The sequence below is a fragment of the Aotus nancymaae genome, unplaced genomic scaffold, assembly GCF_030222135.1.
Source record: "Aotus nancymaae isolate 86718 unplaced genomic scaffold, 86718_ANA_hifiasm-v0.15.2.pri h1tg000076l, whole genome shotgun sequence".
Lineage (NCBI taxonomy): Eukaryota > Metazoa > Chordata > Mammalia > Primates > Aotidae > Aotus > Aotus nancymaae.
Genome location: NW_026988491.1, coordinates 10,067,243 through 10,090,802, shown reverse-complemented (window position 1 = coordinate 10,090,802; position 23,560 = coordinate 10,067,243). Strand labels below are relative to the sequence as shown.

The following is a 23,560-nucleotide window of genomic DNA, read 5'->3' as shown; positions in this document are numbered from 1 at the left end:
CTAAGGCTGGGGTCAGGGACTGCCCAGAGAGAATATTCCAGAAAAAGGTGACATGGGTGGGGTTCGGAGTCACCAGGTTTGAAGGCTGACCCTGCACTCCCTGTGACACTTGCCTCTCTGAGCCTCAATCCCCACCTGTAAAACAGAGGTGACCAGAGCAGCACGACCCACCACACAGGTGGAGAAGCCACCAGCAATGCAGCTGCCACTGCAAGGTGAAGCTCATGAGAGTCCCACACTCCATGAACAAGCAGGACGGAAGGACCTTAGGCCTGAGATGAATGCAAATCCCCACCGGAACAAGATGAAAGGCTAGCGGGAAGCGGAGATGCAGCCCTGAACGCAAAACCCACAGTGCACCCAGTAAGGTTGCCATCTCACCAAGAAAACAAAAGCTGTTCCAGACACTCTCAAAATTATCAGAAAAGAAACGGGCTTTGAACACGAGTGAGTCAGAGGAAAGCCAATTTAGCTCCTCTCATCTCTCCATTTCCCGGAATAGTATGGAGTCAGAAAGGGCTTTGAGCTGCAGGAATTTTCTGCACAAAAGTACACTTGTGATTCAACAATGACCACACAGATAGATGCACCAAGCTTTCTTGTATTTTTAGAAAAATCAGATAACCTTACTTCAAGCTCTTTGTCATTTTTACATGGCAATTACTTCTAAATACCTTATCTAATAATTAGAAAGCTTCACAGATTTCCAAACTCATGTTTTGCTTGACACCTTATATTTCTGAATGGATTTTAAATATCAAATATTTTATTTCATTGGTTTCTGTGTTTTGTTTTTTTTTTAAGATGGAGTCTCACTCTGTCACCCAGGCTGGAGTACAGTGGCATGACCTCAGGTCCCTGCAACCTCTGCTTCCTGGGTCCAAGCAATTCTCTGCCGCAGCCTGCCAAGTAGCTGGGATTACAGGCACCCACCACCACGCCTGTCTAATTTTTTGTATTTTTAATAGAGACTGGGTTTCACCATGTTGGCCAGGGTGGTCTTGAACTCCTGACCTCAGGTGATCTGCCCACTTAGGCCTCCCAAAGTTCTGGGATTACTGGCGTTAGCCACCGTGCCCAGCCTATTTCATTGATTTCTATTTAATGTTATGAATCCTAGTTTTTTTAAAAACAAAACATACCGAATTCAGAGTGACTTTCTCAAGTTAGACAAAGTGACCAAGGCACTGGTGACACTCTTTCCTCCAACACCGCTGTCACTAGTGCCTTCTGTCATTCAATTCTCACAATTCAGGGTGAGGAATAGCCTCTCTCCAGTTTACTCATAAACTCAGGCACAGAAAAGTGAACTGTCTTGCCCAAGGCCACACAGTTACACGTGGCCCACGAGGGAAGAACTGGCTGGAGTCCTAGTTCCTGACTGGTGGGTCACTACACTCACTTCACTAACCACTGCTCACTGACCCTAAGCACAACCCTGTGAAGCAGGTGCTAGTGTCAGCCTGCTTACAGATGAGGAAACTAAGACACGGAGAGGTTCAACGAATTCAGGCAGTCTGACTGCTGCACCCTCTCTCTGCCCCCCAATAAGTTGCCGGGGAACAGGTGAGGCAGATCAGACTCACACAATTTGCGAAGCACTTCCCTACTCCCTGGATCTCACTGGATTCCCAGCATCAAGGGACTGGCTTTATGAGCCCCATTAAACAGATTCAGAAACAGAGCACTCAAGTCACATGACTTGCCCAGATGTCTTAGTGGCAGATCCAAGTCAGACACCCAGGTCTGTCTGGCTCCAGACCCTGTTCCCCCACACTTACCCTGCTGTGAGGACACGATGGAGGTGACAGGAAACCTCCTGATGGAGGCTTCAGGAAACCCACAGATACCCAAACACACTGTGGCTTTATTATTAACAGATGCCAAAAGCACACTTCTCAGAACTGCACTGGAGGCAAGTGACCCAGAGGCGGCAGGACACTACAGCTCCTCCCTCTGGGGCAGAAAGGAGGGTGCATGGGAAGTCCGAGGACAGCAGTGGGGCGGCAGAGAACAAAGCAGCATTCTCAATGGCAGACAGTGGCAGGAGGGGCCTGAGGCGTGGGCAAGTCCACGAGTCCAATGAGGCCACAACTCACTTGAGGCGGTAGAGAACCTTGCGCTGCATGCGATGCTGGATCTCGCCCCGCCGCAGCATGAGCTGCAGCACCTTGAGGATGGCATGTTCTGGGTATTTCTGTGGGAGTACATGGCTGGATGAAGGTGCATGCTGCCCAAGGGGACCCCAGCAGAGCTCATACATCCCCAGGCTCACAGTGAACTTTATACCCAGGCTCCTTTGACCTAAAGAAAGGCCCACACTTCCCAAGTGTCTACTGTGTACCAGACACTAAGGCACATAGAGGCTAAGCCATCTGCTCAAGGTCACAGCAATTAAGTGGTAGAGCTGAGACTTAAGTCCATCTGACTCTAGAACTGAAGCTCTAACCCTCTCTCTAAGCCTCAGTCTGCTCACCTATAGAATAGGCACGATACCACTCATTACATATAACCACCCTGAATCAAAATGAGATGATGTTCAAGACAGAGAGCAGAGACAGGAAACTAGGATTGCTCCTGAGAGTTTAAAGGTGACAGGTTCTCCAGAGCATCTAGAAAATCCCATCTCCTCTCTATGGGGCCAACAGCACCCTCCTCAGTGAGCTAGTAGCTCTGCCCCTTCCCACTCCATGAAATGCCAGGCAACAGGGCAACAAACAGATGGGAAAGGCTGTGGGGAGCCTGTGTGGGGTTCCACCAGATCCCAACCACCTCTCTTCTCCCCTCCCCTTCATGGGACAGAAAAATACCCCTCCCCTGCTCCTGATGAAGACGTCCCTAGGGAAGGAATGATGGCTAGAAAAGGTCTGAGAAAGGTCCATCCTACCCCCATTCAGGGCCTGTCTGCTGAGTAAGACACCAGTGCTGCGTTGGTAGGAACCAGCAGAACCCCTGCACCCCATGCAGGCTCACATCCCCACTCCATGGCAGGCTCACCTGCTTGGTGAAGTCCTTGATGATGCTGTGCTCAGACACCTGGGAGCCAATGGCAAAGCGGCGCTTGAGCTGCTTCTCGATGCGGCTCAGCATCTCCTGGTCCTCCTGGCTGGTGAAGCCCTCCACCCCTGTGAGCGTTGAGAAGTGAGGCAGCCGGGGTCAGAGGTGCTGGGACCCCAGTGTGCCCACAATGGGAATTCTTGGAGAGAGACAGCCTCTAGCCCAAGGAAGAATAGCCTGAGCCAAGCCTTGAAGAATGCATCAGAAAAGGGCACCTAGTGTGCTGGCACGATACAGACCTGACAGGAGACAGGACATGGCACACATGTGAGGATACTCCAGGCCGAGCACAAAGGCACAGAGGCAGGAACACACCTGTCTCATTCAAAAAGCAGCCTGGGGCCCAGAGCAACAGAGATGTGGCCAGAGTGTCACTAGGGACCAGGTCCTGCGGGTCCCTGGAAGCCACAGCACAACTTTTGTTGCTGGAGCAGATGAGAGACAGCGAGCTGGAAGGGGCCTGTCAGTGACCCACGAGGGAGGGCTGGCTGCCCTGGACACACTTACGAGGTGCCCTGAGGAGCCCTTGACAACCAGGAGGCTCCTGACTTCCAATTACTGCTGCAGAGGCCTTGGTGTTCCAGCTACGGAGATGGCGGCCTCATGGTCAAGAAGCCACTGAGAGCAGAGTCTGTGAGGCAAACTCCTACACAGCCTACAAGACCCAACTCAAATGATCACCACTCCAGATCACCCCTGCACTCTGTGCCTGCAGCATCCCAGAGGCCTCCACTAGCAAATGTCCCATGTGACAAGAAGTGTCTCCAGGGCAGAGGCAGAGTCTTCACCAAGGGGGACAAGAGGAACAGCCCCCACTCACCCCATTCTTCACCCAGTGCTTCCCCACTTAAATGCACCAAACCTGCTCCCTCCTGGGGAAACTGACACTTAGCGCTGCCTCCACCTGAGCAGCTCCTCCCCCAGGAGCCACATATTCTACTTCATGCAGCTCCTCGCCTGGCATCCCCTCCTCGGCAAACTCAAAGAAGCAACACACATACTGCAGGCCCCCAGCGTCCCAGAGCCCTGCCCACAGAACTCCGAGCCAGGGAACCCAGTTCCACTGAGACCATGTTCCAGCACCTGCTCACCTGACAGGGTACCGGACAAGGCAGCATCCAACGTGGACACCTGGAAGAGCCGCAGGGCCTCCTCCACATCTGCCTCTGAGGCGAAGGGCTGCAGCTTCATCTTGCTGAGGGCTTCAGCGATTCGCACAATGGCCTCCAGCTGCCTGTGGGGGTAACAGCATGCTCAGAGTGGCCTCAGCCCACTACTCCCTTCCTCCCTAGCCACCCCATTACCAGGAGGTGCTTGCCCAAAGTGGTAAGACTGTGATGGAGAGTGCTAGCTGTCCCCATAATCCATCTCCTTTTTAAGCTTAGTCATAGCACTGCGATTTTTTTTTTTTTTTTTTTTTTAAGACAAGGTCTTGCTCTTTGTCCAGGCTGGAGTGTAGTGGCATGATCATAGCTTACTGCAGCCTTGAACGCCTGGGCTCCAGTGATCCTTCCGCCTCAGCCACCTGAGTAACTGGGTCCGCAGATACACACCACCATGCCTGGTTAATTACTTACTTTTTCTAGAAATAGGAGCCTCGCTATGTTGCCCAGGCTGGTCTCAAACTCCTGGCCTCAAGCAATCCTCCTGCCTCATCCTCCCAAAGTGCTAAGATTACAAGCGTAGGCCATTGCACCTAGCTTGGAACCCTAATTTTTAGTCTGGCACACAGCAATCCACTAAAAGACACATCCCAGGCATCTTTTGCACCATGTTGTACTTGTGTGATCAAACTGTGGCCAGTAAGTCCAAGCATTGTGTGGGAATTTCATCAAGTGTCCTTAAAAAGGGAACCCCTCTTTTCTTTCCTCTCCTGCTGCCTGGAGGTGATGGCTGAAGTTCCAGCAGCCATCATGGACTAAGAGTAAGGGGGAGCTTGAGGAGTCCTCACACCAGTCCCATACCATCTTCCTCCAGACAGTGCTACAGAAGACAGAAATCGACTTCCCATTTCTTTAAGCTACTTGATTTGGATTTACCATTACATATAGCCAAATCCATTTCCAACTAGTTAGTGCCGGAGGCAGGATTCAAATCAGGTAAATCCCGGCTCTTACCCACTGTACTGACTATAAAGTCAACAATTAACAGAGTTAGGAGCTAAAAACACTGAGGCCAGAGAAGAAATGTAATTTCCCCATAGTCACACAGTGGGCTAGAGGCTAGGACCCAAGTCTCTTGACTCCCAGGCCTGGGTCCTTCCCTCAGGCTTCCTACAATGGGAGAAGCCAGTCCAAATTCAGACAAGAGGGGTCCAGGTTTGCCCAGCCTTAAACCAAGAAATACGGATCATCAATGAGATCAAGGAGGTCATAGCTTATGCTCCAAAGGGACTCCTGCTGCCCAGAGCTACTACAGGCCTGTGCCAGGTAAAAAGTATGGACCACTGCCCCTGGTTGCTAGGCACACCCTGCTTTGTAAAGCAAGGCCCATTTGCCCTGGCCCAGCCCTGCCCGCCTGCTCACCGCACAGTGATGGGGATGCTGGAGCGACGGTCAATGTCCCTCTCATGCTGACGGGCTCCGCTCCGCATGATGATGTAGCGGTTCTTCAGCTTCTCTGCGGCCTCTGCTGACAGCCGGGGGCCGCATCTCCTACAGGACAGTGGGGAGTGGCTGGTGTGAGGCCAGGAGGGACTCTCAGGGTGCCTACCCTTTCCCCCAGCCCTCTGCCAGCTTACGGACAGGCACTTTCCCACCACAACACAGCTGCCCACTCACATGGGCCGGGGGGCGACCATCAGAAGAGATATAAGGGAAATTTGGCTCTGGGCAGCTGCCACAAAGATCAATACTGGAGAGAAATATGGATGCCTGTTAGAAAACAGGTGAAGAAGAGCCAGGCCACACCTGCAGGGTGAAAACCGCCCCTTCCCCACTGTTGGACATTGTGTGGTATCTTGCCACAATGTTCCCCATACTGTAATTAACGACGGCATTGTCCCCACACACGTAATTAACAATGGCACAATCACAGCAGCATGGAGGACCACTGGGTGACACAGTCTCAAATTCCTCCACCCCAACACATCTTAAGACAGGACAAGCTGATGACACCCACAGGCGGCTTGGCAGTGATTGCAGTCCAAGGGCTGGGAGCACCTCAGACTCTTCTGGGAGGGGAGGTGTGGGGAAATCTGATCAGCATCTACCCCATCCCATCCCTTCCCCTCCAGCCCCCAGGCCAACTGACAATCACTGATGTAGGGAAAGCCTTAGCTCAACCATCCTAAGGATGTGGAGACTGAGGCCCAAAGGGAGGGAGGGCACTCCCCAAGCCTACCTGGGGACTTAGTGCAGAGGTAAGATTAGAATCCAGGGCTCCCTGACTCACAGCTGTGGGCCCAAGCCTCTCAAGACTGGGCTCTACAGAAAGGCTGAATCAGGGACCAACCAGCCCCCCACCAGCAGTGAACTCAGAGTGCCCTCGACCCCTGGGTTTTAGCTCCTTCAAAAGATCACCAAGGTGCTGTATGACAAAAATCTAAGCACTGTGGTTAACAGCATAGCCTCTGGAGGCAGGCAACTGGGTTCACATCCTGGCTCCACTACCTGACACGTGACTTTGGACAAGTTACTTAACTTCCTTTGCCTCCGCTTCCCCATCCATGAAGGGAATAATAGCACACCTAACCTGGTAGGTTTTGGGGAAGGTTACAATTTATTCATATAGAAAGTACTGAATAATATTCAGAATAATGCCTGGAACAAAGAAAGTAGTGTGTGTGTGTGTGTGTGTGTGTGTGTGTGTGTGTATATATATATATATTTTTTTTTTTTTTTTTTTGAGACAAAGTCTGCTGTGTTGCCCAGTGGCATGATCTCAGCTCACCACAACCTCTGCCTCCTGGGTTCAAGCGATTCTCCTGCCTCAGCCTCCCAAGTAGCTGGGACTATAGGTGTCCACCACCACACCCGACTAATTTTTGTATTTTTAGTAGACATGGGGTTTCCCCATGTTGGCCAGGCTGGTCTCGAACTCCTGACTTCAAGTGATCCACCCACCTTGGCCTCCCAAAGTGCTGGGATTATAGGCATGAGCCACTGCACCAGGCCAGTACTACGTATGTAATTATTGTTATTAACAATCTGGGAGAACAATAAAGTTGCAGCTACCATTCACTGAGTATTTATTTACCTAGAGCAGGGCTATGCCAAACACTTACTCATCATCTTATGTAATCCTTACAAAAATCTTAGGAAACATCAGTCTGGGGAAATCAAGGCTCAGAGAGGCCAACCAACTTGCCCAGAGTCATACAGTGAGGGCAGGTATGACCCGGAGCCCATGTCCACCATGTCCACACTTCACTGCCTCCCTGCATGTCAGACTTGAGGAGGTCTTCAAGACCATCTAAATCCCACCTCCTTGGTGTGAAGATGGGAAAACTGAAGCCAAGAGCCAGTGAGCTGTGCAAGGTGAGAAGGGAGCAGAATAGCTTCAGTAGAGCTGAAGACCTCAGAACAGCCACATCTGGGCTGTTCTTCATGAGGAGGTGCAGGATCAGGGGACTGGGTTCTCTCCCACCCAGGGAAGCTGGGCAACCTCACCCCCATGGGCCTGTGTCCAGGACTCACGCTCGGCAGTAAGCAATAAACTTCTTCAGCTTGGCCAGGTCGATCTCGCCCTCCACGGCCTGTGTCTGTGTCAGTGCACTCACGTGCAGAGTAATGACATGCTTGGCCAGCATCTGGGGGAAAGGGGGAAGAGGGGGAAGAGGGGGGAGAGGGGGGAGAGGGGGGAAAGCGGGGAAAGGGGGCAGAGGGGTCACAGGGTCATCCCACAGGCCCTCCCAAGCCTAAGTCCCAACCCTGAGTTAGAATAGGCAGAAAAAGCTCATGGGACACTAGCAACACAGATCCAGAAAGGGTGCTGAGATATCAGGCATGCTCATCCTGTTTGCTCAGCACCAGACCCTCATTCTGATGACAGCATCTGGATTCTCCTTTAGAGAGAACTTAATGCTCCTTGCTCCTCTGCCCTGGTCCATAAAGGGGTGGGGTTCAGCCTGTCCACCCCAACTTGGGGCGTGTATCTGCTTCGAGGATGGACATTGATCTACCCATACCAACAGGAGTCTATCTGGGACTTTTGCTAGAAGCACTGGAAAAGGGGCGCCTCTTTCCTGGGGGCTATTAAGCTATAAGCTAATAAGACAAAATCTTATTTTGTCTTTGCCACCACAAGAGGAACAGCTGCCCAAGTACAAAGATTCCACCAAGGGAAGCAGAACAGAAAGGCAGAGACAGAGTTGTTTGAGAATCCAGATATACCTGGGCCTTAAGCTGCTGGACTTCTCAATTCTATAAACCACTCTATTCTTTTCGTTGAAAAATTTACTAACCAGAACTGAGGTTCTATTACTTATAACCCAATGTCAACTCCTCTGTTTCATATATAAGGGACTGAGGCCCATGGAGAAACTGATTTAGCTCCAGTCACACAGTTTATCACTCACAGCAGAGGCAGAGCCAGGCCACAGGACTCCAGACCCCTACTTCAATCCTCTGCAGTCCCCAACAAATACCCTCTCACATGCTCCCCAACTTCACAGCCTGACAGTTAGGACTTCACCAGCCAAGGCCCTTGTTCTCCATTTTCCTTCCAGACAATCACAAGCTCGCCTGGAGCCAGGCCCCATGGCCCTCAGCCCTGGCCCTGGACGCACCACATCCCTCTCCTCATTGTGCTCATCCTTGACAATGAAGATCATATCGAAGCGCGACAAGATGGTGGGCATGAAGTCAATGTTGTCCTCCCCCTTCGTCTCATCCCAGCGGCCGAACACTGAGTTGGCAGCAGCCAGAACGGAGCAGCGAGAGTTCAGGGTGGTGGTGATCCCAGCCTAAGAGGTGACAGAGGATGAGAAGGGGGAGGAGATGGCAAAGAGCCCTGGGAGATGCCTTCTTTCTTACATACACACACACACACTTACACAGTTATGCATGCGCGTGCACACGCGTAAACACAATTCTAGGCCTGGGCAATACATACTCATACTCCCACACACACACACATGCGATTCTAGGCCTGGGCAACACACACACACACACACACACACACACACACACACACTATTCTAGGCCTGGGCAAAGAGAACCTGGGAGATGCCTTCTTACATACGCTTACACACACACACACACACACACACACCCGTTCTAGGATTCTAGGCATGGGCAAAGAGAACTTGGTCTCAGCCAAAGCCAATCAGGGTAGCCTGAGGATGGCTGGGCCAGGCTGCTGCAGGGGGAGCTCTCCACGGAGGCTACTCACCTTGGCAATAGAGATGGTCTGCTGCTCCATGGCTTCATGGATTGCCACACGGTCATCTTCTCGCATCTAAGTGGAAGAGAGAAATGTCATCAGACTTACTGAAGTGAGGAAGCAGGGAGCAGTGGCAGCTGCTGCTCCATGGCTTCATGGATTGCCACACGGTCATCTTCTCGCATCTAAGTGGAAGAGAGAAATGTCATCAGACTTACTGAAGTGAGGAAGCAGGGAGCAGTGGCAGCAGGAAAACTAACAGCAGCCTCAACTCCTGAATACCAGCTCCATGCAAGGCCAATGGCAGCAACCAGGTCACCTCTAATCATGGTAACAACAGTGTGGGCTTGCCTGTCTTCTCGACACTCTTCAGATATGGAAACTGACGCTTCAGAGGTTAAGCAACTTCCCATCGTTACCCTAGAGCGACAGGCCCAGGGATTGAAAACATGTCTCCCAAGTCAGAGGTGATTTATGTTGGCTGAGCACAGGAGGTCACATACCCTGGTGCCACCCCCTTTTGGCTACTACCCACCTCATCAGACTCACCTTGTCAAACTCGTCAATACAGACGACCCCACCATCAGCCAGGACCATGGCTCCACCTTCCATGATGAAATTCCGGGACGAAGGGTCCCTCATCACCGAGGCTGTCAGTCCGGCTGCGCTGCTCCCTTTCCCAGACGTGTAAACCTGGGGGAGTGGGGAGGTGTCAGTGCCCAATAACGACTCCATGCTTTGGCCCCAGTAAATCAAAAAGACCCACTGAGGTTGTGATTTGCCCAAGGACACACATCAAAGCTGGCTGTAGGGTACAGAATATTGCTTCTCCCTCTGTAAAGGGAGGCTGCCTTGGGCCTCGGTGTGCCCAGATGTTCTCCCTGCTGAGGGCATCACATCCATGACTCACCTGAGCCCCACCACAACGCTGTGATACAGTCCTGTGGGGCCCAGCTCACAGATGAGCAAACTGAGGCCCAGAGAAGAGGAGTCAGCCTCAGGGCTACGATGAGGACTCCTGACTCCCAGGAAAAGACTGCCCCCATCGTGGGTCCCTTGTTGTCTCTATATAGACCTGCATGCCACATACCGCCATTAGGCCCCTGAAACTGGGGGCTGAGATGTCCTAACTGAAATGTCCTTAAGTGCAAAACACTCATGACTTCAAAGACTCAGGGCTCATAAGAATGTAAAGTATCTCAATAATCTACATATCAACGTACTGAAATGAGATTTTAGATATATCGAGTTAAACAGAATTTACTATGAGAATTAACTTCACCTGTTTTTCCTTTTTTCTTTCCTCTTCTTCCTTTTAAATTGAAACAGGGTCTTGGTTATATTGCCCAAGCTGGTCTCAAACTCCTGGGCTCAAGTGATCCTCCCACCTCAGCCTCCCAAGTAGCTGGGACTACAGGCATGCACACCACCACACCCAGCTACTTTTTACTTTCTTAATGTGGCTATCTAAGAAGACATACATGGGCTGCATTTACAGCTCACATATTTCCATTGGACAGTGCCAGTGTGGTAAATTTGGCACACTTCCTATCTATCGAAAGACCACCATCTTGCCCTGTACAACCCTGACACATGGATAAAAGTCAGACCCTCTCTGGCTCTGATCCCCACAGACCCATTCACCAATGCAGCAGAAGACCCAACTCATCAGACACTTGGGTTCAATCACATCCTGCTCTAGCGCTTACCAGCAGTGAGACCTTGGGCAAGACACTTACCCATTCTGTACCCAAGTTTCCTCACCCATAAGACAGGGATAATTGTACCTACCACAGAGTTGAGGTAAGGACTAAGTAAATACATGCAAAGGACTTCAAGCAGTGCCTGGCCCTTCATTTTAGCTATTATTATTATTTTCTGAAACAGGGGGTCACTCTGTCACCCAGGCTGGAGTGCAGTGGCACAATCTTGGCTCACTGCAACCTCCCAGTCCTGTGCTTAAGTGATCCTCCCACCTCAGCCTCACAAGTAGCTGGGACCACAGGTGCACACCACCACACCTGGCTAATTATTTTGTATTTTGGGTAGAGACAGAGTTTCACCTTGTTGCCCAGGCTGGTCTCAAACTCCTGAGCTCAAGCAATCTGCCTACCTCGGCCTCTCAAAGTGCTGGTATTATAGGCATGAACCACCATGCACAGGCTGATTTAAGCTGTTACTGATAACAATGTCATTATTCAGCAAATGGATAAACTGATGCTAAGGGAGATCGGGTGACTTACTCAAAGCCCACAGCCAATTACTGGCCAGGCTGAGACCCAAACCCCATCCTCTCAGTCCAGCATACTCGCCCCTGCCCCAAACCCACATACACCTGTTGGCTCCCTTCTTCCTCCCATCTCCTCGGCTAACCTGACCACAGCCAAGAGAAACGAGGAAGAGATTCTGGGTGAGCCAGCCCACCACAGGTGTCCTGGGGACCCAGAGGCCCTGCCCTGCAGCCTTCCTCCCTGCAAGCCAAGGTGGAGAAGGTATCCCAGGCCACTCACCCCAATGGGAGAACACTTCTCCACAAACTTCAGAAGCTGGGACTTGGCTGTCCCAGGGTCCCCTAGCATCAGCAGGTTGATGTCTCCTCGGCGAGTAAGTCCATCAGGGAGCCTGGGGGAGGAAGGGTAGATGGACAACGTGAGAACCCATGAGGGCATAGCATGTGACATCCAGTCACCAGATTGGTGGGCTGGCAGTTGACTCCCTCAACTATCATGGGCCTCAGAGTTGGCAGGAATGTAGGGGCTGTGGCCTGAGACCCATGTTCCTACCCAGCTCTGCAGCTCCCAAACCATGGTAGGTCTTGCCTAGCAATGAGGACAGAGCTTGCCTCCCAGGAGAGAAGTGTTAAAGGAAATGGCTCTTACAGCTATGCTTAGGCACACCTAGCATCTGAGTAACGTTCCTCCCAGCTGGAAAAAGACAGGGAGTTGCCCGTGGGCTGTGCATTGTGTGGCAGAACAAGTGCCATGACGGCAGGCTCCTGGCTCCCCTGCATGTGCTGGGGAGCAAGTCCCTTTAGCTCTCTATGCCTCAATTCCCTCATCTATAAAATGGGCACAATAGCTGCGTTCTCAACAGGTTACTGTGAGGACTGACTGGTCTTCAGACACATAAAGCATTTAGAAGAATGCCTGTGCATAAGGAAGAACACAGTAAATGGTAACTGCTAATAATATCACTGCTACTGTCTATAACTCTATTATTTTAGTTTCAAAAGGACACATTATGTCCTTTAAGAGTCAGGTTCTTCAACAGGCACGGTGGCTCATGCCTGTAATCCCAGCACTTTGGGAGGCCGAGGCGAGAGGATTACCTAACGTCTGGAGTTTGAGACCAGCCTGGCCACCATGGCAAAACCCCATCTCTACTAAAAATACAAAAATTGGCCAGGCATGGTGGTGCATGCCTGTAATCCCAGCTACCAGAGAGGGACTGAGGCAGGAGGACCACTGGAACCTGGGAGGCAGAGGTTGCAGTGAGTCGAGATCGCGCCACTGCACTCCAGCCTGGGCAAGACGCCATCTCAAAAAAAAAAAAAAAAGTCAGATTTTTAACTATTGCATTCATTGGAAACTTGGGTTCAAAAAAAGTGACTCTCACTCCAGGTTGTACAGTCGATATGCAGTGGAGCTGAGACCTGCATGACCAAGCTCAGTGCTCTCCCACTGCACTTGCCAGGTCCCCAGTCCACCCTCTAGCCAAGGTCAGGGCATCGCTGTAACAGGTACACAGATCAGCCACCAGCCAGCTGATGACAAGCCTGGGGGCTGGCAAAGGTGCCTGGCAGACTTAGGGGTCAGGAAACACAAAAAAAGAATACCCACTCCTGATTATCCACTAATTGTCCTACTGTGAACCCCATCACCAGCCCTCTCCCCAAACCCCAGGGAACTCAGGCCCCCTACCTCTTGCGGGATCCCCCAAAGAGCAGGCAGGCAATGGCCTTCTTCATGTCTGTGCCTCCAAAGATGGAGGGAGCAATGCTTTTGGAGATGACCTCATAGACATTGGGGAGGGCGGCCAGACGACGGAACTCCTCCTCCTCCTGCGGGCTCACGGCCCCAGCAAAGCTGCGGCCTGAGTAGACAAAGTAAGCACATGAGTGAGTGCAAGAGCACCTCCTCCAGCCCACTGCCCCTCCTGGCACCAGCTCAGGGACCTCTCAGAGGGCAAAGTCCTTAGGGCCAGGACAACACAACCTGTCTAAGAGATCCCAGCTCTCAAGCCATCAAGCGTGGGCCTGGTGTGCTCCAAAGAGTGAAGGGAAGTAGGCAGGGGGTTCTGAGGAAACCAAGGGCCAAATGGCACAGGACCTTGGAAACCACTGGAAAGTCTCCCCTTAGAGCCCAGGAGTGATCTAGTGTATTGGTCATGACAGCATCGCTCACTGGCTGCTGTAGAACAGAGAGGGTAGGGGCAAGGTGGAAATGGACACTGGGGAGGACTAACAGTGATCCAGGGAGACCCAGGGAGGGCCAACGAGGGCTCAGAGTAGGCGGGGAGGGTGAGAAGTGGTCAGGGTGATCCAGGGAGGGCCGATGAGGGCTCAGAGCAGGCAGGGAGTGTGAGAAGTGGTCAGATCCTGGACACGTTTTGAAGGTGGAGCCGGCCAGAGTTGCTGACTGATTAGATGTGGGGGATGAGAGAAAAGGGCATCAAGGATGACTTGGGGGTTTCTGTCTGAACAACTGAAAGGGTGGAGATGGGAAGACTGAGAGAAGCCAGTCTGAGCGTGGGGAAAGGGGAGCTTAGCCTCAGCCATGTAAACTTTCAGGTGCCTTTCGATGTCTAAGTGAACACAGCAAGTCAGCAGGTGGTTATTAAAGTCTGGAACATGGGGAGATGCCCAGGCTAGAAATGGAAATGTGAGAGCTACTTGCCCATCAGTGGTTTTTAAGTCGCAATAATCTAGGTAGTTTGTGTAAATGTGGGCCATGAACGGAGCCCTGGGGAAGCCACCCCTCCAAATCAATTCACTGCAGCCAGAGGGCCAAAACAAACCTGAAAACCCTCAAAGAGGCCCCTGCTGCCCTCAGGTGTAAGTAGGAGCTCCCCATCTGGGCACTCAAAGCCTCTTACACGGCCTGATCCCTCATCCCCTGGACTCCCACTCACCCTCCAGCCACTCAGCAACTTGCCCAGGCTGGGGTCTTCACCTGCTCCTGCCATCCTCTCCTGCCTGGAAATTCTTCCATGCCCACTACTCTTCAAAGCCCAGCTCAGATTCCCCTCCTTCCAGAAAGCCTTCCCCAAGGCCCAGCCCACACCTCCTCCTTCTCTGACCTCCTTTAGTACCTCCTTAGAATTGCATGGCCCACATCTGCTGCCACTTTACCCACATGTCCCCAGGGCTCTCAGTTTTCTTATTTCTCCAACTAAGCACTAGACACCTCCTGCCTGGAACCCCACATTTCACTTCTCTTGCAACTGCTAGCACAGATGTGAAGATGTGACATTCAGTTATTCCCCAGTGATTTGACCTGAGTCCTTCTGTCTTAATCCTGCACTTAGGCAGACACCCCTGCCCAGGAGCCACAGCTAGAACCAACATGTGGAAGTTTCAGGGATCACTTAACATAAAAATGAACATTCTAACGACAAGAGCAACACAAGGATATCCTGGGCTACCTCGTGAAGTAATGAGCTGCCTGCTACCAGAAGTGTGCAAGCACAGCCTTTTGGCAGGGCTGAGCCAGGACCCTAAAGCCAACTCACCAGAGCCATCTGTGTCCACCTGGATGCCCAGGACACGGATGTAGGAGCTTCGGATGCCCACGCCCACCCTGTCACGGCCCCTGCTGGAGGTCAGGCCAAACTTCTTGATAGAGTAGATGCCCATGATGGTAACCCTGTTCCCAGGGACAACCTTGTCACACAGGTACCTGAGATGAGGATAGGAGAAAGGAGAAAAGGTGAGATTCTAACTGGGACAGCAAGTCTCTGATCCCACCCATCCCCACGACACTCAGGGTCCACCTCAGTATTTTTGCCACAGGTACCACCACATGCTGAGCTGGCTCCATCCCTGTGGGGCCCAGAGAATGGCCTCTCTCCCTCTCATCACCAGCCCATGCTCAGCTGCTTAGAGGATGGTGTTGCCAATGGTGTCAGCCAAACAGAAAGGCAGGTGGTAGCCTGACTCTCGCTGAACTCGATAACTCACTTGTACGCTGGTTTAGAAGGAAGCTTAGTGCCAGCCCACAGAGCCCTCCAAAAGCCCCAGCTCCATGTGTCTGCTGTCAGGCTTGCTGTGTGGCACCCTTTAGCCTCTCAGAGCAGGACTTCCTCATCATGCCCTTCAGCCTCCTTGAGGAGTCACCCGCCCTTTTTGCCTCTTCATGGCTCTGTGAATGTTTTGCCTCTGGCTTTTCATTTCCTCTTTTAAAAATGAGATGTTGAAATAGGGGAGTCTCCAAGTCCCTCAGTCAGAGCCAGTGTGGGGTGGAGGGAAACTTAGTAGCTGTGTGACCTCAAAGAAGTCACTGCACGTCTCTGAGCCTAGGGGGATGATAAAGTGACCTGCCTCTGCTGTTGTGGAGTCAGGTGAGGCAGCAGACACAGAAGTGCTTTATACCATCAGGTGTCACAGCTCCAGAAAAGACCATCACCATCACTGTTAATATTCCATGAGCCTCCAACTCCCCTCTTCCCATACCCACTCTGTAAGTTTTCAGGATTCATGAACTGCTTGGAAAAATCATACATCCCGAGTACGTAATGTGCATGAAGGAATGGTGCTAAACACTTGATATGCATTTTCAAGCAGCCCTCTGAGAGATTAAGCAGTGTCCATATCCCCATTTTACTAATGAGAAAACTGAAGCTGGACAAAGTCACAGAACTTGCCCAAGAGAGCAAGAGCCTAACTCCTACACACTCTATTGCCACTAATGAAGTTAACAGAAGCTATGGATCCACTCTCCTCAGAACATGCATGCAATTTCAGGATATGCAAGCCCGGGTTAGAACCCTAATCAAAGACCTCAAAACCTTCCACCCAGGTTACTATGAGAGGCCCGGGCCCAGGTCCCGGCTCCAAACCCTCTCCCCCTCCATAGAATCTTTTTTCTTCCTTTTTGAGACAGGGTCCCCCTCTATTGCCCAGGCTGGAGTGCAATGGTGTGATTGCAATGCAATGGTGCGATCTCAGCTCACTGCAACCTCAACCTCCTGGGCTCACGTGATTCTCCCACTTCAGCCTCCCAAGTAGCTGAGACTATAAGCATCCGCCCCAACACCCAGCTAATTGGAAAAAAAATTTTTTTTAGATATAGGGCCTCACTGTGTTGCCCAGGTTGGTCTTGAACTCCTGGCCTCAAGCAATCCTCCTGTCTCAGCCTCTCCAAGTGCCGGGATTATAGGCATAGGTCACCATGGCTGTTCAGCAGAATCTTAACAGAAAGCCAGGGGTAGGAGGTGGGGTGTCAGGCTGGGAAGAGGCTTTCCCAATTATTGGTTGTCTAGCTGTGCATCTTGGGCCTCTTATCACAAAAGAACATAGACTTTGAAAAGCAACAGACACAGGCTGAAAGCCCGGCTGTCCTCCACACAGGAAATCATTTACCCTCTCCAAATTACATTTCCTCATCTGCAAAATGTGGTTGACGCGCTCCTGCAGATCACAGAAAGATGAGAGGAACTTATGGAAGCAGTAGGCACAGAGCAAGTGCTCTGCAACTGGCCACGTTCTCCACCTCACTCACCCTGTTCCAGAAGACCCACTCCCAACACTTGGGTTAGGGCCATAGCTGGGACACCCACCCTCATAGATGCCCACCTCCAGGCCAGTCTGCCTCACCTGTCGCAGTACAGCTGCATGTGTCTGGGCATCTCACCGTGGGGAACTGCATCAGGCAGCTCCTGCAGCTTCAGGGTCTGGAAGTCCACGCATCTGCATTTGTCGGGCATGATGAAATATGGGTCCAGTGGGCACTTGGGGCGCCCAGCCTGATCTCTGTACAGGGTTAAGGAAAAAGTCACCAAAGCCACCTTGAGAATCCAAAGGCAGGGCTCAATCATCCCAGGAGTCAGCAGAGACGCTGCCAGCAGCAATTTATGGAGTCTCCTGGAAAAGCTGGAGATAAGCCCTAAAGAAAGGCAACTCTGACAGACCTAGCACTGGATTAGACCCAGTGGGTCTCTAGAGGCAGCTGCAGGCGATGCTGCTTATTCTCATCTTTCTGATCTCCACTCAGGTCACCTCCCACAGTCCCTTTTGGCCACACACTCACGTGTTGCACTTCCTGGGCAGGGCATAGCCCTCCAGGCCAGGGCGCATGACAATGTTGGTGAGGGTGTTTCGGCAGCTGCGGCACTGGATAGAGATGCGGGTGGCCTTGGCACGGACCGCTGAGGCTGCAATGATGATGCCGGGGATCTTCACCAGATGTGACATCATGTCTGACTGTAACAGAGCCATCGGGAGGTTTGCTGGTTAAGGGGAGCCAGGACACACCTGAGATGTGCCAGTAAATGTCCTGGGCAGGGGCCTGGAGAAGGTGGGCACAGAGCTGCAGGGAGGGGCACAGCTCTTCTGTTTGGCTCAAAAACTGCTTCCAGAGCATCAACCCAATGCCAGGCTACATGGACCTGGGGATTAAGAGGAGCCTCAGGCACAGGTCTTGCTTTTAAGGACCTTGCAGCACAATGCAGGAGGGGGCAAGAGATACACAAAGTACATTTCACTACAAAGTGGCACGAGCCAGGAGAGAGACCTAAACCCTAGCTCTGATGGCAACATCCACAGGCCTGTACAATACCACACAGAGAACAAACCTGGGGGACAGCGGCCCATGTTCAAGCTCTGTCAAAACCTGCTATGGAGCCTTCTCTCTCAGTCACCCCTCTTTGAGCCTCAGTTTCCCCATCTTAATGACTATTTCCACATTGGACAATAAGGCAATAAGATTAACTTTTAAGTGTGATGTTATTGTAGCTCTGCTTTAAAAAATGATTCTTCACATGATTGCGTTTTTCATGTTTTGATTACGTGAAAAGAAAAAAGAAAAAAGGTTCTTCAAAGATCAGGTACGATGGCTCACGCCTGTAATCCCAGCACTTTGGGAGGCCAAGGCAGGCGGATCACCTGAGGTCAGGAGTTTGAGACCAGCCTGGCCAACATGGTGAAACCCCATCTCTACTAAAAGTACAAAATTTAGCTGTGTGTGGTGGCACAGGCCTGTAATCCCAGCTACTCGGGAGGCTGAGGCAGAAGAATTGCTTGAACCCACAAGGTGGAGGTTGCAGTGAACTGAGATAGTGCCACTGCACTCCAGTCTGGGTGACAGAGCAAGACTCCATCTCAAGAAAAAAAAGATTCTTCATCTTTTAGAAATACATGGCAAAACAGTTTCAGATGAAATTATATGATGTATCAGACTTCTTTAGTAGAGTCAGAGTCTCAAAATTCTGGCCTCAGGTAATCTTCCTGCCTCAGCCTCCCAAAGTGCTAAGATTAGAGGCATGAGCCACCATGTGTGAACTTACTTTATTCTTTAGCAAAAAATGAAAAGGACAAAATAGCAAACAATGCAAAATGTTAATTATTAAATCTATGTGAAGCTGTATGGGGTTCATTATACTATTCTCTGCTTTTGGGTAATTTTTTATAATAAAAAGCAAAAAGCAAGGAAAGTTCCTTTTGTCACCAGGAAGAGACAGGTTCAGAAAGGTCAAGTGCCTGGTTCAAGGTCACACAGCTAGCACTCAGGTCTGCCTGTATCCAAAGCCCATGCAGCAGCCACTGCCACCCTCCAACTGGCTTCTCAGTGGACCCACCTTCAGGCTACGAATGCTGGAAGGGCTGGCGTCCGACTTCAGCATGACCTGGATGTCCTGGAGCACCTCCTCACCAGCAGGCCGGGGCCGGGTGATCTCATCAGCCACCTCCTTGGCAGCTTCCTCCAGCTAGAGAAAGGGAAGGGCACAAGCTGTTAGTAACTGGGGCAAAGCAGCCCTGGGGAGCTCAGAGGTGGGGTCCCACTCACCAGCTGCAGGTGCTCGGCTGGCTGCTTGTACAAGTAGTCGGCCAGGTCTTCATCAAAGCTGGCCAGATCCTCCATCTCCACCTCAATCCAGTACTCCCCAAGGTTGTAATGCCGCTTGAGTTCATCCCTGGAGTGGGCATGTGGCAGGGTAGGGCAGGAAGGGTGCAGAGAAGAGGAAACCAACAACGAAAAAATTTTTTTGGCTGAGGTGTGCCTGCACCCCTGAATCTGCCCACACCACAGCCACCACGACCTCACCATTCTTCTTCCCAAACACACATCTAATTCCAGGTCATCCCATTATTTAACCCTGCAGAGGCTACTCACTGCTGACACAGGTGCGCCCTAAAGAAATCTCCATGGAAGGGATCCACAAGATCAGGCCAGTGTGCACAAAACAGCAACCCAGTTCTGTCACTGAAGGACTCCTCAGAGCCTTTAACTGAGTCTTGGAGACAAACAAAGCACACACTTCAAACCTGGGGCCGGGCGCGGTGGCTCACGCCTGTGATCCCAGCACTTCGACACCACCCTGGCCAACATGGCAAAAGCGTGTCTCTACTAAAAACACAAAGATGCTGGGCATGGTAGTGTACACCTGTAGTCCCAGCTACTGAGGCGTGGGAACTGCCTGAACCCTAGAGGTGGAAACTGCAGTGAGCAGAGATCTTGCCAGTGCACTCCAGCCTGGGCGACAGAGCAAGACTCTGTGTCAAAAAAAAAAAAAAAAGGTACCATTCTCGCCAACATGGAGAAACTGTCTCTACTAAAAATACAAAAAAAACCTAGCCGGGTGTGGTGGCAGGCACCTATAATCCCAGCTACTCAGGGAACTGAGGCAGGAGAATCACTTGAACTCGGGAGGCAGAGGTTGCAGTGAGCTGAGGTCACTGCACTCAAGCTTGGGCAACATAGCAGGACTCCATCTCAAAAAAAAAAAAAGCACCCACACAAATAAAACTTGGAGGCGCTAAAGCAGCAGAAACCACATCTGTCTTATCAACCTCTAGTCAGCCTCTGTTTTTTTTTTAAATAGAGACCAGGTAGCCAGGTGCGGTGGCTCACGCCTGTAATCCCAGCACTTTGGAAGGCCCAGGAGAGCAGATCACGAGGTCAAGAGATTGAGATCATCCTGGCCAACATGGTGAAACCCCATCTCTACTAAAAATACAAAAATTAGCTACTCGGGAGGCTGAGGCAGGAGAATCACTTGAACCCGGGAGGCGGAGGTGAGCAACTGCACTCCAGCCTAGTGACAGAGCAAGACTATGTCAAAAAAAAAAAAAAAAAAAAAAATATATATATATATATATATATATATAGAGAGAGAGAGAGAGAGAGAGAGAGAGAGAGAGAGAGACAGACAGACTGGGTTTCACTATGTTACCCAGCCAGGTCTTGAACTCCTGGGCTCCAAAGACCCACTGGCATCAGCCTCCCAAAGGTGCTAGAATTACAGACATGCGCTGCTGCATCTAACCTAGATACTTAGCAGAGCATCCATGAGAATACTGTTCCAAGAACACATTTGGAGACCACTGACCAATGCACAGGCAGCTCCCCATCCTCGCAGTATCACAGGCCTGATCCCCATCTCCCTTATGTCCAGGAGCCAATCAAATGACCAGGCTGGCACTGAAAGCCCCTTGCTCTGAGGATGCCCCACACCTCTACACAAGCAATTGCTCCTACCTAGACAGAATGCTTTCTACACCTGCAACTCTTCCCTTAGCTCAAACGTCACCTCAAACTTCAGCACCCCTGGAAAACTTCCCTAAGTCCTTTCACCTTCCTCTGCAGAGGAAATGATCACCATAGAAGTCATCTTTCGGTCTTCACGACTCACGAGCTACTCTAGGGCAAGAAGTAAGTCTTTTCATCTTTGTGTCTCAGTGCCTGGCACACAGGTGGTCAATATCAGCTGCTGTATGAGTAAGTGAAAGCCGGAATGGCTTTACATATTTCTGGCCTGGTGAGGCCCAGAGACGATGACATCTGAAGTCACTCAGCTAGTAATTGCTCGGGCCCAATGCTGAGTCTGCAACCTCATGTTCTCTGCATTTTAAGGTCTCAGGGATAGAAGCCGGGCCTATGAAGATTCTCATGATGTCACAGGTCATATAATCCACTAGAAGCAGGAGCCGGGTCCAGCTTCAGCGCTGCAGCCCAGCACCCAGAACAGTCTGGCAGGCAGCAGGTGCTCAATCAATGAAGGTGCAAGACTGGTATGAATAAATGAATGAGCAAAGTGAAGTGAATCCTAACTGTCATCTCCACCTTTTACACCTACAGGGAACTTGAGTTCACAAGGTCTCAGACAGGACACAGAAGGATGAAAGGAAACAGATGAACAGGAACAAGATCTGGATAAAGAACCAAAGGGTCCAAGTGGCACTACCTGGGTTGATGGTGGCCCACTCAACAGGTGACTCACCCAGTTAACTCCAGGTATATATAAAATACACAAAGCAGCCGAGGAATGGTGGCACACGCCTGTAATTCCAGCACTTTGGGAGACTGGGGCGGCTGATTCACTTGAGGTCAGGAATTCAAGACCAGCCTCACCAACATGGCTAAACCCCATCTCTACTAAAATTACAAAAAATTGGCCGGGCATGGTGGCAGAGGCCTGTAGTCCCAGCTATTCAGGAGGTTGAGGCACGAGGATCACTTGAACCTGGGAGGCGGAGGTCGCAGTAAGCAGAGATCACGTCACTGCACTCCAGCCTGGGCAACAGAGCAAGGCTGGGTCTCAAAAAAAAAAAAATAAAAGGGCCGGGCGTAGTGGCTCACGCCTGTAATCCAAGCACTTTGGAGGCCAAGGCGGGTGGATCACCTGAGGTCGGGAGTTCAAGACCAGCCTGACCAACATGGTGAAACCCCATCTTTAAAAAAAATAAAGAAATAAAAGTTAAAAAAAAAAATACACAAAGCCTTATACCAAGCGGTAAGGCCACCGGGATGAGCCCTGTGACCCAGGACCGGCTCCTTCCCCTGTCTGGGCCCATCTGTGCTCTGACTGTCCAGGACTCTAGCAGGACGGTGGCGGCGTGTGTGGCCACACTGGAACTGCGAGCCCCCGACCCGCAGGAGCCGCCTCTGTCCTGCAAGCCGCACCTGTATTTGAAGGTGAAGCCCGTGCGGTCGGTGCCCACTCGGTACTGCCGCAGGAACTCCTTGAAGCGTCTCTGCAGCTGCGATTTGCGGGCCTGCCCCTCGTCGGCCGCGGCGTCCCCTCCGAAGCTGTCGCTGTAGAAAATGCCAGGATCGTCGAATCCCGACATGACTGCGCCTGGCATGGGAACAAACGACCAGAACATGTTGGGGCAGTGCCTGGCACCCCCTCCCCTCCGACCCCTGGGTCCCCGCCCTGAGTGCGGAGCCAGAGGACCCCGGCTGCCCTCCCTGACTCCAACCCCAGTTCCCGAGAAACCCCTGTCCCACTCCAACTACGCCCTGAAATGCAGGTGCCTGGTGGCCCCCAGGCCCCAGTCCCACCGGCCTCACCTCTGGTTTCCCGCACTTGACAAACCAGGGTAGACAAGAACCTCCACGCTCAATCGCCGACTTTCGCGGGAAAATCTAGAGGCGGCGTTCCGACGCCACTGTAGCTGCGCTCCCATTGGTTCGCCGGAGCCTCGCGGCCAGCGATTGGACTGTTCTGATCCCCTCCCGCCCCGCCTGTCGGATTGGCTGCCGAAGATGATTGGCTGCAAGGCGCAAGACCTCGCCTCCTTCCGGGCTCCATTTTGTGTGTGGAACAATTTGGCGCGAAACTTCTGACTGGGAAAGAAGCGGCGGCGCAGGACAGGGCGGGCGCAAAGATGGCGGAGGGGTGAGCTGGCGGATAGCGCCTTTATATGCTTTTTTTTGTTTGTTTCTTCTTCTTTTTTTTTTTTTCCTAAGACATGGTCTCGCTCTGTCGCCGAGGATGGATGCAGTGGCGCCATCACGGCTCACTGTAGCCTCGACCTCTTGGGCTCAAACGATCTTTCCGTCTCAGCCTCGCGTGTAGCTGGGACCACAGGCGTGCATGATTTTGTTAAGATATTTTGTCAAGACGGAGTCTCACCATCTTGCCCAGGTCTCAAACCCCTTCTCTCAAGTGACTCTCCCGCCTTCGCGTCCCAAAACACTGGGACTACTGGCGTGAGTCACCGGGCCGGGCCTGCGTGCTT

The 23,560-nt window shown here is 51.7% G+C and overlaps 1 protein-coding gene across 1 annotated transcript; it reads right to left on the bottom strand.

Annotated features, from left to right (window-relative positions):
• Window positions 1-1,849: 1,849 nt before the first annotated feature.
• Window positions 1,850-22,972, bottom strand: MCM5 (minichromosome maintenance complex component 5). Its single transcript, XM_021668775.2, has 17 exons — window positions 22,890-22,972; window positions 22,500-22,674; window positions 19,383-19,509; window positions 19,174-19,302; window positions 17,628-17,800; window positions 17,195-17,350; window positions 15,112-15,278; window positions 13,302-13,473; window positions 11,892-12,003; window positions 9,931-10,074; window positions 9,391-9,456; window positions 8,786-8,962; window positions 7,695-7,807; window positions 5,583-5,711; window positions 4,149-4,291; window positions 2,998-3,125; window positions 1,850-2,197 (listed from the first exon to the last, which is right to left on the bottom strand). Exons 2-17 carry the CDS (start codon window positions 22,664-22,666, stop codon window positions 2,096-2,098), a joined length of 2,205 nt encoding a protein of 734 aa, XP_021524450.2. The 5' UTR covers window positions 22,667-22,674; window positions 22,890-22,972; the 3' UTR covers window positions 1,850-2,095.
• Between the last annotated feature and the right edge of the window lie 588 nt (window positions 22,973-23,560).